Below are 13,163 nucleotides of genomic sequence, written 5' to 3'. Positions count from 1 at the left end.
CTGTTGTTTGAAACCAATCCAGTCCCCTAACCAGCCTGGTGGAGCTGGGACCTGAAACCAGCTCTGTCCTGCTGCACGCTGCCTGGGTTCATGCTGGGCAGCTCCACTTCCTGTGGGAGCCAGCACTGACCTCACATCCACGCCCTGACCCTGAGCAGGCTCTGTCCTGCCCTTCCATGGCCCATGCCCTATGCCCTCAGCTTGACACTGAGGCGGTAGAAGTCCTCTCTCAGTGATGAGTGACCAGTCACTGCTCTGAAGTGGCCGAGGTCCCTCTTGGGGCAAGTGCATGAGGCACCCTGCCTGCGTTGGCCCTCCCCAGTGAAACGTGCCCATAGGCACAGGTCCGCAGAGAGGAGGAAACCGTTCAGAAGTGGGTGTGACTCACTGTGACGTCAGCAACCGGCAGTGGGTCTTTACCAGGCTACACTCACTCACATGGCAAGGCCGTCCTCCCCGACTGCTAAAAACAAAAGTCAGAAAAGGAATTTCCCCACCACCTACACACTCACGCCGCTCTGGGCTGCGCAGCTTCAGTGCTCGGGCTTTCCTAGAGACCGTGGGAGCTTTCCATTTGCCTCTAAAGGCTCACCTCTCACGTGGGAGACAGCAGTGGGCCCCAACTTCGGGGCTCCAGGGAAAGACTTGCATCACCCTTGACCTATTTTAGGGGATGAGCAGATCCTGTTTGTCAGTGCCTTGCCGTGGAGTGGGGGAGGGGACCTCTGTGCACTGACCCAGCGACTCTAGCAGGAAACTTGAAGTTAGGAGGCTGATTTCCCACTGCAGCCTTGGCAAGCAGGCGCTGCCGTCCTCCAGCGAATGCTGCTGAAGCAGAAACTGGGCCAGGCCCAGAGGCTCAGTCAAGGTCGCCCTGCAAAAGGGGGCACAGCACGGCTTAAAACTAGGTCTATCCGACACCAAAGTCTGTGCTGTTCCCGTCAAGACACCGACCGCCTCCCTAGGACATAAAATACTTTGTGGCTCAACTGAAATCAGATCCTGGCTGCTTGAGCGATGCCAGCTGCTCTGCTCACTGACCCGAGAGCCCCTTGCAGACCAGGGAGGGCTAGGGCCGCAGGGGCAGAGGACACCCAAAAAGACCTGAGGCTCAGCCACTCCCAGGACTTCCTGCTTCACCAAAACAAGGTGAACCTTAAAGATACTGTGTGGTTTATAGTTTTGTTGCCTAAAGAGTTTTCTTCTTGAAATTAAACAAGCCACTGAACTGGAGCTCGGGCCTGCGAGTCCAGGCCACTGGGTAACGCGCACAGCCCGGGAATGGAGCAGTCGTTTCCTCTGTGCATCTGAACCGTGCATTCGGGCAGCTAGCCTGCAAACTGATAGGCCCCCAAGACCCTGAACCCACATCTCCACATCCTCCTCCTTCCTACTTCCTGGAAAAATCTACAGGGATCCAGCCATCTCCTTTATGATGTGAGTTCTGGGCGGGCCGAATGAGCTCTGAGTTCTGACAGCCCTTGCCTTGTTGATGAAGCACAGAGGTCAGAGGAAGGAGGCATTTAGGTAACGGTGCCCTGGCACCCTCTGTGTTCCCCTGATTTCACAGACTGCTCCGTGAAGCCTTGCACCAAGCAGCTGCATCTGACCTTGGCCCACAAGTTCTACCCCCACCACCAGAGGACGCTGGAGCAGCTGGCCAGAGCCATCCCCCTGGGCCACAGCTGCCAGTGGACAGCTGCACTCTACTCCCGAGACATGCGCTTTGTGCACTACCAGGTAAGAGAGCTGAGCAGGGGCTCAGAAGAAGCAAATGAATGGGCTGGGCGTGGTGGCTCACGCCCGTAATCCAAGCACTTTGGGAGGCTGAGGTGGGTGGATCATGAGGTCAGGAGATCGAGACCATCCTGGCTAACATGGTGAAACCCCGTCTCTACTAAAAATACAAAAAATTGGCCGGGCGCGGTGGCTCACGCCCATAATCCCAGCACTTTGGGAGGCCGAGGCGGGTGGATCACGAGGTCAGGAGATCGAGACCATCCTGGCTAACACAGTGAAGCCTGGTCTCTACTAAAAATACAAAAACAATTAGCCAGATGTGGTAGCGGGTGCTGTAGTCCCAGTTACTTGGGAGGCTGAGGCAGGAGAATGGCATGAACCCGGGAGGCAGAGCTTGCAGTGAGCCGAGATTGCACCACTGCACCCCAGCCTGGGCAACAGAGCGAGACTCCATCTCAAAAAAAAAAAAAAAAAAACATTAGCTGGGCATGGTGGCAGGCACCTGTAGTCCCAGCTACTCAGGAGGCTGAGGCAGGAGAATGGCATGCACCCAGGAGGCGGAGCTTGTAGTGAGCTGAGATAGCGCCATTACACTCCAGCCTGGGCAACAGAGCGAGACGTCTCAAAAAAAAAAGAAGCAGATGAATGAATGGCCACTCGCCTGACAGCACGTACCCCCTGGAACCCTCCAAGGGAGATATGTTAGTAGCAAGGAAAATTTCTATTGCTTCTCTAAAGACATTCTCTTTCTTGTGCAATTTACAACCAGCATTCTTTTATATGTGAGTTAGAGATGCACAGACCTTTTTCAACAAAATAGAAGCATTTCCAATATTAGAAAAGGAAGCCGGATGTGGTGGCTCATGCCTATAATCCCAGCACTTTGGGAGGCCGAGGCAAGTGGATCAGTTGAGGTCAGGTGTTCAAGACCAGCCTGGGCAACAGGGCAAAACCCTGTCTCTACTAAAAATACAAAAAATTAGCTAGGCGTTGTGGCATGAACCTGTAATCCCAGCTACTTGGGAGGCTGAGGCAGGAGAATCACTCAAACCTGGGAGGTGGAGGTTGCAGTGAGCTGAGATCATGCCATTGCACTCCTGGGCAACAGAGTGAGACTGGCCAAAAAAAAAAAAAAAAAAAAAAGGCAGAAAGAAAAGGACTATTGTAAAGATCTATGAATACATGTTTTGCTTATTAATTCTTTTTTATTTATTTATTTTTTTACATTTAGGGGCCACGCTAATCTTCTCTGTATGGTTCCAATTTTAGTTATATATGCTGCCAAAGTGAGCACAATTCACTTTCAAGAATGATTTGAGCGAAACCTCACTCTGGGACTTCCTGCCTATGAATTGATGGGTTTAGAAACGAAGTGTGCAGCGCTCCTTTCAGACCCAGAGAGCGCGTGTGAATGAATCCACCATGTTCTGTATTGTACGAGAAGGTGTCAATAACCTCACACTGAGGAAGGCGGATGTGAAGGTCTGCTTATGCCTTCAGATCTTTTGTAGACAAAAAAGTACCTAGATGGATAGATCCCCCCCAAAAAATATATGTATATATTTTTTATATACATATATATATTTTTTTTTTTTTTTTTGAGAGGAAGTCTAACCCTGTCACCCAGGGTGAAGTGCAGTGGCGCGATCTGGGCTCACTGTAACCTCTGCCTCCTGGGTTCAAGTTGTTTTCCTGCCTCAGCTTCCCAAGTAGCTGGGACTACAGGTGCCCGCCACCATGCCTGGCTAATTTTTGTATTTTTAGTAGAGACAGGGTTTCACCATATTGAACAGGCTGGTCTCAAACTCCTGAACTTGTGATCCACCCACCTCGGCCTTCCAAAGTGTTGGGATTACAGGCGTGAGCCACCACGCCTGGCCCCAAAATGTATTTCTAAATCTATCCAAAGAATTCTATGCTGCGTTTCATTATATTCTATGCTATGTATTGCCAGACAAAGCTTTGGACAGCGTCTTGAAGACACAGAACACACTGGAGGGGAAGAAAGCAGGAGGTAGCCGGTGATAGGGCTCCTATTGCTGCCATTTTCCAATGTAAATCTTTGCTCAAGACGTGAATCCCCTTGCCTCTTTTCTAGACTCTGAGAGCCCTATTCCAGTACAAACCCCAGAACGTGGATGAGCTGACGCTAAGTCCTGGCGACTACATCTTTGTGGACCCCACGCAGCAGGACGAAGCCAGCGAGGGCTGGGTGATTGGGATCTCGCAGCGGACGGGCTGCCGGGGCTTCCTGCCGGAAAACTACACGGATCGAGCCAGCGAGTCTGACACGTGGGTTAAGCACAGGTGAGTGCTAGCTCTGGCGGCAGCGCCGTCATCTCTGTCTGAGTTACTGTGTGAAAGTGCCCACCTGCAAACAGTGTGCTTCTAGGCCATTCCATTATTGGTAAAATTGCGTTCTCTATGCTGGCAAAATTATTCCTGCAGGTATATAGTAAATATCTTGGTTCATCCGTGGTTTTCTGATGATAACATTCAAAAAAGAATTAATTACTCTGCATTAGAGTAGTTTGAGATGGTAATCCCCAAATTATTGCAAAACACTACTTCCTTATCACAAACATAATAAATTATACTCAGAGGTCCTGAGCTTGGGTTTATGTATTCTTCTGCTCCATGTATGAACTGTGAAGTCCTAGGGCGTGTTATTAGTTTTCTATGACTGTGTAATAAATTACCACTAAAACAAAGCACAATTATTATCTTATTGTATTTACGGGTTGAGAGTCAGAGTCCAGCTTCACTGGGTCCTCAGCTCGGGGTCTCAAGGCTGTAATCAAGGTGCCTGCCAGGGCTGGGCTCCCAGCTGAGGCTTCACGCCCTCACCTGAGCACACACAGTTGGTGGAAGTGATTTCCTTGAAGCTGTAGGGCTCCTGGTGAGTCGCTTCTTCATCAGTTGGAGAATCCCTTAATTGTAGCGCCTTTAGCATCATCTGGTGAGGCTAAGGATTTTCAGAATGGTTCTTTTTGTTCAGTGTTCTTCCCTCAATTTATCTCTTTCCTCTCCCGCTTCACTATAAATAACATGAAGAAGCCAGGTGATACATTTAACACTTTGTATGGAAATAGCCTTAGCTATGTGACCAACATCATCGCTTACAAGTCCTGCTTTCCATGGACAATTTCATTAGACTCTCTGGCACACATGGGAAGGATCCTCCTTGCTCCGATTTCCTGGAACATGCTTCATATTCCTTTCTGAGTTCTCCCCGGAAGATTCACCTTTAGCATCCCTATTTCCACTAGCAATCTGTTCATGGTGATTTGGGCTTTCTCTGCCATGCTACTCAAAAGTCTCTCAGCCTCTACTCACTGCCAAGTCCCAAAGTTGTTTCCACATTTTAAGTTCGGAAGGTCTCCAACTTACAATGGTTCAACTTAGGATTTCATAATGGTACAAAAGTGATATGGGTTCAATAGAAACTGTACTTCAGGTGCCCATATGGTCATTCCATGCTACACTTTCAGTCCAACATTTAACGAATTACATGAGATACTCAACACTTGATTATAAAATAGGCTTTGTGTTAGATGATTCTGCCCTATCGTAGGCTACTGTAAGTGTGCTGAGCGTGTTACGGTAAGCTAGGCCACGCTGTGATGTTCAGTAGGTTAGGTGCATTAAATGCATTTTCAATTTATGATGGGTTTGTTGGAACGTAACCCCATCTGAAGTTGAAGAGCATCCTGTTTGTTAGAACAGCACTCCATTCCTGATACCAAATTTAGTAAAAGTTTAACCAGAGATGCAGAACCAGTCACTTTCATACAATATATAATACATACAAATATATGTACAGTTGTCCCTTGCATTTGGCAAGGGATTGGTTCCAGGACCCCCACAGATACCCAAATCCTCATGTTCTCAAGTCCCTGATAGAAAACACTGTAGTATTTACATGCAACTTATACACATCACCCTGGATCCTTTAAATCATCTCTAGAGTACTTATGATACATAACACAATATAAATGCTATGCAAATGGATGTTATACAGTATTGTTTTTATTTGTATTTTTAAATTGTTGTGTTGCTATTTTTTATCAATTAATTTTTTGAATATTTTTGGCCTGCAGTTGGTTGAATCTACAAATGCAGAACCTCCAGATACAAAGGGCTGACTGTACATACAGAATATTTTATATACACATATATCACACACACATATATACATGGAAAGGTATATATATACACACATCTATATGGATTTACTACAATGAATTGCCTTATGGAATTACTGTGGCGAGCTAAGCAAGGACAGACAGGCAGGAAGGGAGAATCCTACTCAGGCTGAAAACCCACGGGCAAGCTGAAGATTGTTGTCCACATGTGGGCAGTTGGAAGGACCACCCAGGGGATGGGAGAGCAGTTGCAGATACAGCTGCTATCGAAGTCTCTGAGTGTGGGGAAAGCCTAAGTTTTTAAAAAATGCCTTCCAACTGCATAAGTCAGGCCTGCTCAGAATAACCTTGCTTTTGATTAATTTAAGTTCATATGATTAGGGGTTCTAGTCACATTTGTAAAATCTCCTTGCAGCAGCACCTAGACTAGCATTTGATGGGTTAGCTGGGAAGGCTGTGTGTGATGCTTAGGATGACTACTGCCTCCCTTCCATCCTCTAGCTCTCATGAGAATGCCTCTTGTGGCCCACCCTGATCAGACATGTGCTAAAAAGGAAGTCTAGGGACTGTCATTCAGTCTGGCCAAGTTGCCACACACACCGTAAAGCCATTACAAAGTGCTAAGGTGGCTCTCGTGAGCTTTTTCACTCTCTTCTCCCAGGTTCCAGTTAGGAGAGTGGAGAGAGCAGGCAGAGGTCAGAGAACACAGGGTGAAAAAGGAGAAAAACTGCTCAGCCTCATGGGTGTGCATGTTGGGGTAGAGCTCTTGCAGGTGTCAAGACTGATGGTTGGAACAACTGAATGATGAGAGTGGGAGGAGCAGGGCAGAAATACACAGAAAAACCCTATGTTGTGGTTCTGGGCTTCCTGGCACCTTCAGAGCTGTGTGGCTGGGGAAGAGAGCCTGGAAAAGCACCATCATGGCCATTCCTCTGTCTCCAGGCAGGAGGTCTTAAAACCATATATTTCACTCATTGGTTTAATTCTCTCCTAAAATGTTCCACAGCTTCTCTAGGGTTCCCCCCACAACCCAGACAAATAAATAAATCATTAAGTTGAACACAGATGTATCAGCATCTACTCAATCTACAGATTTTCAGATCTGTGCTGGACATTTGCTGTGGACATCTATTTCCAGAATCTATCCATCCAGGGAATTCTTTTCTGTACCCTTCCTATTGAGGTTCATATATAAGGCAAAACTATGAAAATTGTGACATTTTATTTGAATAGTCATTAAAAACTACTTAAAAATTATCAGAGGTTATATGGATATCTAATAAGACTAACATTTTGAGTAAATTAAGAAAGAATATATTTTGAAGAGCTGAAATAAATGATTACTTATTGGTCATTTTTATCCAAACCCCCCAAAAAAGAAAAGATGGTTTAATAGTACCTGATAGAAGCTCTTGGTGAAATGATTAGAATTTGCAAGAAATAGTAGTAAAAATAATGAAAGTATTGTCTGAAATATTTATAGAAGGAGATTTGGTGACTATGGCTGATTTCTTTAAGTATTATATTTCTTTTTGCTAATTATTCATACACTGAGATTTGTATAATGAGCCAGGGACAGCATCTATGTCCCTGGGCCCCCCCACTAAACATAGTAGCCACTTGACACTGAAGGAGAGCAGATTCCAGCCAAAGCCCCACAGCTGTGCATACATGACATTTCATATCATCTTCTCTTGAGGCCATTTAACTTCTTACCCTAATGAATAAGAACTTAGGACCACAAAATGCAAATATGGGATGAAAAATGCAGCCGTTGTCACATGTATTTATTGATGTGTTGACTTCTAATCCACTTAAATCTATTTTAAGGCAGCTTAAGAGATGCCCAATAGCTTTGCACACTAACATCACCTCCTGTGCCTGACTCTGTGCCATGCATTTCCCTTATTAACTGATTTACTTCTCCAATACCCCCAGGGTGGGCACCGTTATTGCTCCATTTTATAGTTGATGAAACTGAGACACAAAGAGATCAACTCACTTGCCTATGTTCACACAGCAAGTGGGCAGAGGAAACAGGATTCCAGCCTCATACCTAATCCCACACTTGGGCTTTCAAATCTGACCTCAACTGCCCATAGAAGAGATCATTAAAATTTAAAAATAAGTCCATAAAGTAAATTATGACACATCCATACAATAAAATATTTGCAGCTTTAAGATAATTAAAAGGGAGAATTTTATGTTATTTATTTGAAAAAATATGCAAGATTGATTGATAAATGAAAAAAATAAGTTGCAGAATGATGTGTCTGGCATGATATACTTGTGGGGGAAGGGGAGAGACACACATAACCGTCTGTAAATACATGTGCACAATATGTATTTCTACATATACGTATTCCTAAAGGTTCCCTGGAAGGGAGAATGTCTGGAAACTTCTAATCATGGTTACCTGTGGGTGTTGGGAGTGGGAGCCAGGAGAATGGAACAGAAATGGGAGGGAGTCTTTTCAAACACGAACATTTCATAATGTTTAAATGTATGAAGCATATAAATGAATTACTTACTCAAAACATAAATTAATCCATTTTAAATTTTAAGAAGAGAATATAAGAAAGCTGGGTCAAAGGGAGAATAAAGGTGGAAAAGCTAGACAAAGTCAGGGCTGAGGTTTGTCCACACTGCGTGTGCTGTGAGCTCCCAGCTCCGAGCTTTCCCACATCCAATAAGAAAACGGACACACGTTCAACCAACAGCCATGGCCATCCCAGACGTGTGCAGACCAGCAGTTCAGGAGAAATACACTTTGTGACATAGACATGTCCATGGGTCCAGGGGCCACATCAAAATCACAGGATGTGGGTGCCACAAGGGATTGTAGAGATAACCTAAGGCAACTCCCCTGCTGGAGAGCTGAGAAGACTCAGGCCCAGGAGGCCAAGGGATGTACAATCAAGGGAGTTCTTGCTTTCTTGCAAGCTCAGTTCATCACCCGATCCAATCCACAGTTTAAGGAATAGAGAGGAGATGCTGGCTGTACCCTAACTAACCATCTAAATTTCAGGAAGGTTGGGGCTCCCCAGTGCCCCTGCATCATTCAGCATGTCCTTCGCTGTCTGCCCAGGATGGGAGAGTTTCACTGTCACAGAGGAACCACAGACTCTGCAGAAGATGAGTCAGCGGCTATGATACTTTTCATTTCACAGTGAATACATTAGACACCTGCCTATCAACATAACCATTCCGGCTTTTATGCTGGAATGTATTAATGAAAACTGCAGTGAAAGGAAAGAGAAATAAGCACCGGGCTAGGTGCTGTGGGGTGTCTGATTGGTCCTGCTTTGGAAGCACCCTCATCGTGGCTGGAGGAGTAGCAAGGCACCCTGACAAGCTGTGACCTGTGCTTACGGGCCAGTGAGGCAGACGATGGGAGCTGTTGGACTCCACTGTGCTGGCTAAATCTTTTCAAACTGCTAAAAGTCCTTATTAAACATCTAAAGCTTTCAAAATCAGAAAATCATCCTTGAATGTCTCCACACATCACTCATGTATTCATTAGTGGAAAATGTGGTCAAACGGTAATGTCCAGAGGCCAACTGACCCATGGACGGACAGAGAGCTGTGCAGATGTTTAATAAATACTTCCTTCGAGCCCTGATCAGGACTCACACTTGCGCGATCCAAGCAGCAGAACCGCTGGCGTTACAGTGCCTGGAAACAGACCTGCAGGTGCACCAGCAGGAATCCCCTTCCTCACCAAAGAGGGCGCCCTTCCAGGTACAAGTCTGCAGCTCCAATGTGTAGTACCTGTCAATTAACACATCAATCACCCATCACCACCATAATGACCCCAACCTCCTTGCCGGATAGTGCTGGGATTCTTTGGACTTACCTACTGCAAACTCACACTATGATGTTTGTCCATTGCTTTGAAGATCAGAGATGGCCTGGAGAGACTGGTGATGGAGGACCATATTCACAAACCACCGCAGCTTCCAATCCTCTGTACAGGAGAGCAGAGGGCGCGCCCCTGGAGGACAGAGAACAGGGAGGCTTGAGTGTGAGGGCTCAGGAGAATAAGTGCCATCCCCCAGTCAAGATGAGGACGTTCCCGAAACTGAAGACAGACACAGCAGGATTACTTCAAAAACCTCACAGCAAGTTTACAGCAAGTATCTCAGACGTAAGAAAGGTACAATTAAGGGCTAAATTGCATCCTGCCAACATCCATATGTGGAGGTCCTGACCCCCAATACCTCAGAATGTTACCTTATTTGGAGACAGGGTCTTTAAAGAGGTGATTAAGTTCAAATGAGGGCATTAGAATGGGCCCTGATCCAATATGACCAGTGTCCTTATAAGAAGAAATGAGGACACAGACACACACAGAGGGACAGCCTGTGAGGACACGAGGAGAAGATGCCTGTCCACAAGCCAAGGAGAGAGGCCTCAAGAGGAACCAGCCTTAACGATAGCTTGACCTCAGACTCACAGCCTCCAGGACTATCAGAGCATCTGTGGCTGTCGTTGAAGCCACTGTGGGACTTTGTTATGACCGCCCCAGGAAATGAACACAGGAACCTAGTGATGCAGCCCCCAGATGGCAACTGTGTCCTTTTAAGAACCAGAGAGAGGCGGGTGGATCACCTGAGGTCAGGAGTTCAAGCCCAGCCTGGCCAACATGGTGAAACCCCGTCTCTACTAAAAATATTTTTTAAAAAAACTAGCCAGGCTTGGTGGTGGACGCCTGTAATCCCAGCTACTCAGGAGGCTGAGGCAGGAGAACTGCTTGAACCTAAGAGATGGAGGTTGCTGTGAGCTGACACAGTGCCACTACACTCCAGCCTCAGTGACAAAGTGAGACTCTGTCTCAAAAAAAAAAAAAAAGAACCAGGGAGAATTCAAACACGTCTGTTTTATGATGAAACACATCTGTTTCACAAGAGATCAAGAGACTCTCTTAAGTTAAAGAGAAAAATGGAAACGTGAAAATGCTAAGCTCTTTTCTTTCTCCTCCCGTCACCCATGTTCACAGCGTAATCTTGATCGTATTTCATTTGAAAGACCAGCAAAATGCACTCCGTTTCTCTCTGTAAACCTCACAGATGTCATCAGTTGATAGCAAAGCCCTACCGTCTGCAGAGCCAGCCGCAGGGAGGGTGTGGGTGCCCTCGCCTTGCCCTCAGGAAGGGGAAACCAACCAACATTTCCTGTGCTAATGGGCTATGAATTGGGCCTCGCTGCTCTGAGCGTGTTAATTTGAAGAGGAAACGCTCGATTGTTCCAATGAGACTATATTCTTGGTCTACTTAGGATCAACTCAAGTGTGCATTTCCTATCTATTGGCATCTGACAGCTTGAGATGATGCAAAGTAAATTGGCCTGGACCTGCCATAGTTTATAGATGGAGACAGGGCAGGCAATAGTGTGAGAAGATCAGGTGCAACGTGCAGATGATTCAAGAAACACATGAACTAAATCAAGATGCCGTGCAGGGGATGGGTGGTCCAGGGTGCATATTCAGAGAGTGCAGGGTGGGTGCTGAGATGCAAAAGAAAAGATGCCCTTCCTGGCTCTGGACGGGTCTCGGTGGAGGCACAGGAGCTGCTGCTGGTTTTATGAGAATGTGGGGACTTAAGACCTCTATGGGAGAAATGCAAATATTTGCAAATAGGCTGGAAAAATAGAAACATGCCCTGTGCATGGCTGAGAACAGTAAACTGTGGCAATTCCTCCCATAGTCATTTCCAGGTATAATGAAATTCCAGGCTAAATCTCAAAGGGACCATTTGTTGGAACTTCACCAAATGCATGAAAAGTTTATCTGGAAGAATAAACAGGAGAGAAGACCTGAGAGAAAACGTTGAAAAATAAAAATGAGTTATTTACCCAACCAGATGTTGAAAATAGTTTATGAATCTACAATATGGTCCTGGCTTAAAGGAGGTTAAAAAACAGATCAGAGGGACAAGATAGAGATCGGAGGAGCAAGTCTAGTGTCCTGGAGAGGTCACATCTGACCAAGGGCGCATCAGAGATAGGGACAGAAATGGGTAAGAAATAGACAGTACTGGCCGTACGTGGTGGCTCATGCCTGTAATCCCAGCACTTTGGGAGGCTGAGGCGGGTGGAACACCTGAGGAGTTTGAGGCCAGCCTGGCCAACATGGCGAGACTCCATCTCTATTAAAAATATAAAAAATTAGCCAGACGCAGTGGCGTGCACCTGTAGTTCCAGCTGCTTGGAGGCTGAGGCTTGAGAATTACTTAAACCTGGGAGGCGGAGGTTGCCGTGAACCGAGATCCCAAAAAAAAAAAAACATTAATTAAATAGACGGTATTTCATATCCCTTCACATTGTACACTGAAATCAATTCCTGGCAGAGACAAGGATTAAATAGAAACAGAAAAACATTTTAAAAATAGAACTGCTTAGACCGGGCGCAGTGGCTCACGCCTGTAATCCCAGCACTTTGAGAGGCCGAGACGGGCAGATCACGAGGTCAGGAGATCGAGACCATCCTGGCTAACACGGTGAAACCCCGTCTCTATTAAAAAACACAAAAAATTAGCCGAGTGTGGTGGCGGGCACCGGTAGTCCCAGCTACTCGGGAGGCTGAGGCAGGAGAATGGCGTGAACCTGGGAGGCGGAGCTTGCAGTGAGCCAAGATCATGCCACTGCACTCCAGCCTGGGGGACAGAGCGAGACTCCATCTCAAAAAAAATAGAACTATTTAAATGAATGCATTTCTGATTTCTGGACTGGGGAGAGTTTTGAAGGGTCAGAAGCAGTGGAAGGGATCTTAAAGTGAGACTTAGCAGGCCTGTCTTTAATAACGATTGTCAAATGCTTAAACTCAAAGACCTCTGCAGGTTAAACATCATAAAGAACCCTACGCTGTAAAGAGCAAGCTGACAACAGTGCTTTTCAGAAGATATTTATAAAGTTGACGGTCCCCAGTGGGTCATCCACTTGAGCCGATTACCTGCCCCAGCCCCCGTCCCTCCAACAGTGACCCGGGGTCCCTGGATGCTGCTAGCCCTTGGACATTTTTGGTACCCAGGTGACTTATGCCTGCCTTTTTCACTTACTGACCAAGAAACTGTCTCCTGGACTCTTCCTCTTCAAAGACTACATTCAAAACTTGCTGAGAAAAACACTGAGGCTTTGAGAGAAGAAATGGCCAAAGAACATGAACAGGAGAGAAATAAATGGGGGAAGGAGTTCCTGTTCATTAGTAATAAAAGACTGCACGAAAAAGGGAAGCCCGGCCAGGCACAGTGGCTCATGCCTGTAGTCCCAGTACTTTGGGAG

At 46.3% G+C, this 13,163-nt stretch overlaps 1 protein-coding gene and 1 pseudogene across 3 annotated transcripts in view; one reads left to right on the top strand and one right to left on the bottom strand.

The window, feature by feature from the left end:
• Window positions 1–13,163, top strand: part of UBASH3A (ubiquitin associated and SH3 domain containing A) — a 47,970-nt gene that overhangs the window by 10,652 nt on the left and 24,155 nt on the right. For all 3 annotated transcript variants that reach the window (XM_050785673.1, XM_050785674.1, XM_050785675.1), the window contains exons 5-6: window positions 1,571–1,740; window positions 3,839–4,047. In XM_050785673.1, coding sequence (XP_050641630.1) covers window positions 1,571–1,740; window positions 3,839–4,047 — 379 coding nt within the window. The remainder of the gene's footprint in view (window positions 1–1,570; window positions 1,741–3,838; window positions 4,048–13,163) is intronic.
• On the bottom strand, window positions 2,937–3,034 carry LOC126951797 (uncharacterized; annotated as a pseudogene).

This window comes from Macaca thibetana, chromosome 3, assembly GCF_024542745.1.
Source record: "Macaca thibetana thibetana isolate TM-01 chromosome 3, ASM2454274v1, whole genome shotgun sequence".
Classification (NCBI taxonomy): Eukaryota; Metazoa; Chordata; class Mammalia; order Primates; family Cercopithecidae; genus Macaca; species Macaca thibetana.
The sequence above is the reverse complement of the archived record's forward strand: the minus strand, read 5'-3'. Positions and strand labels throughout refer to the sequence as shown.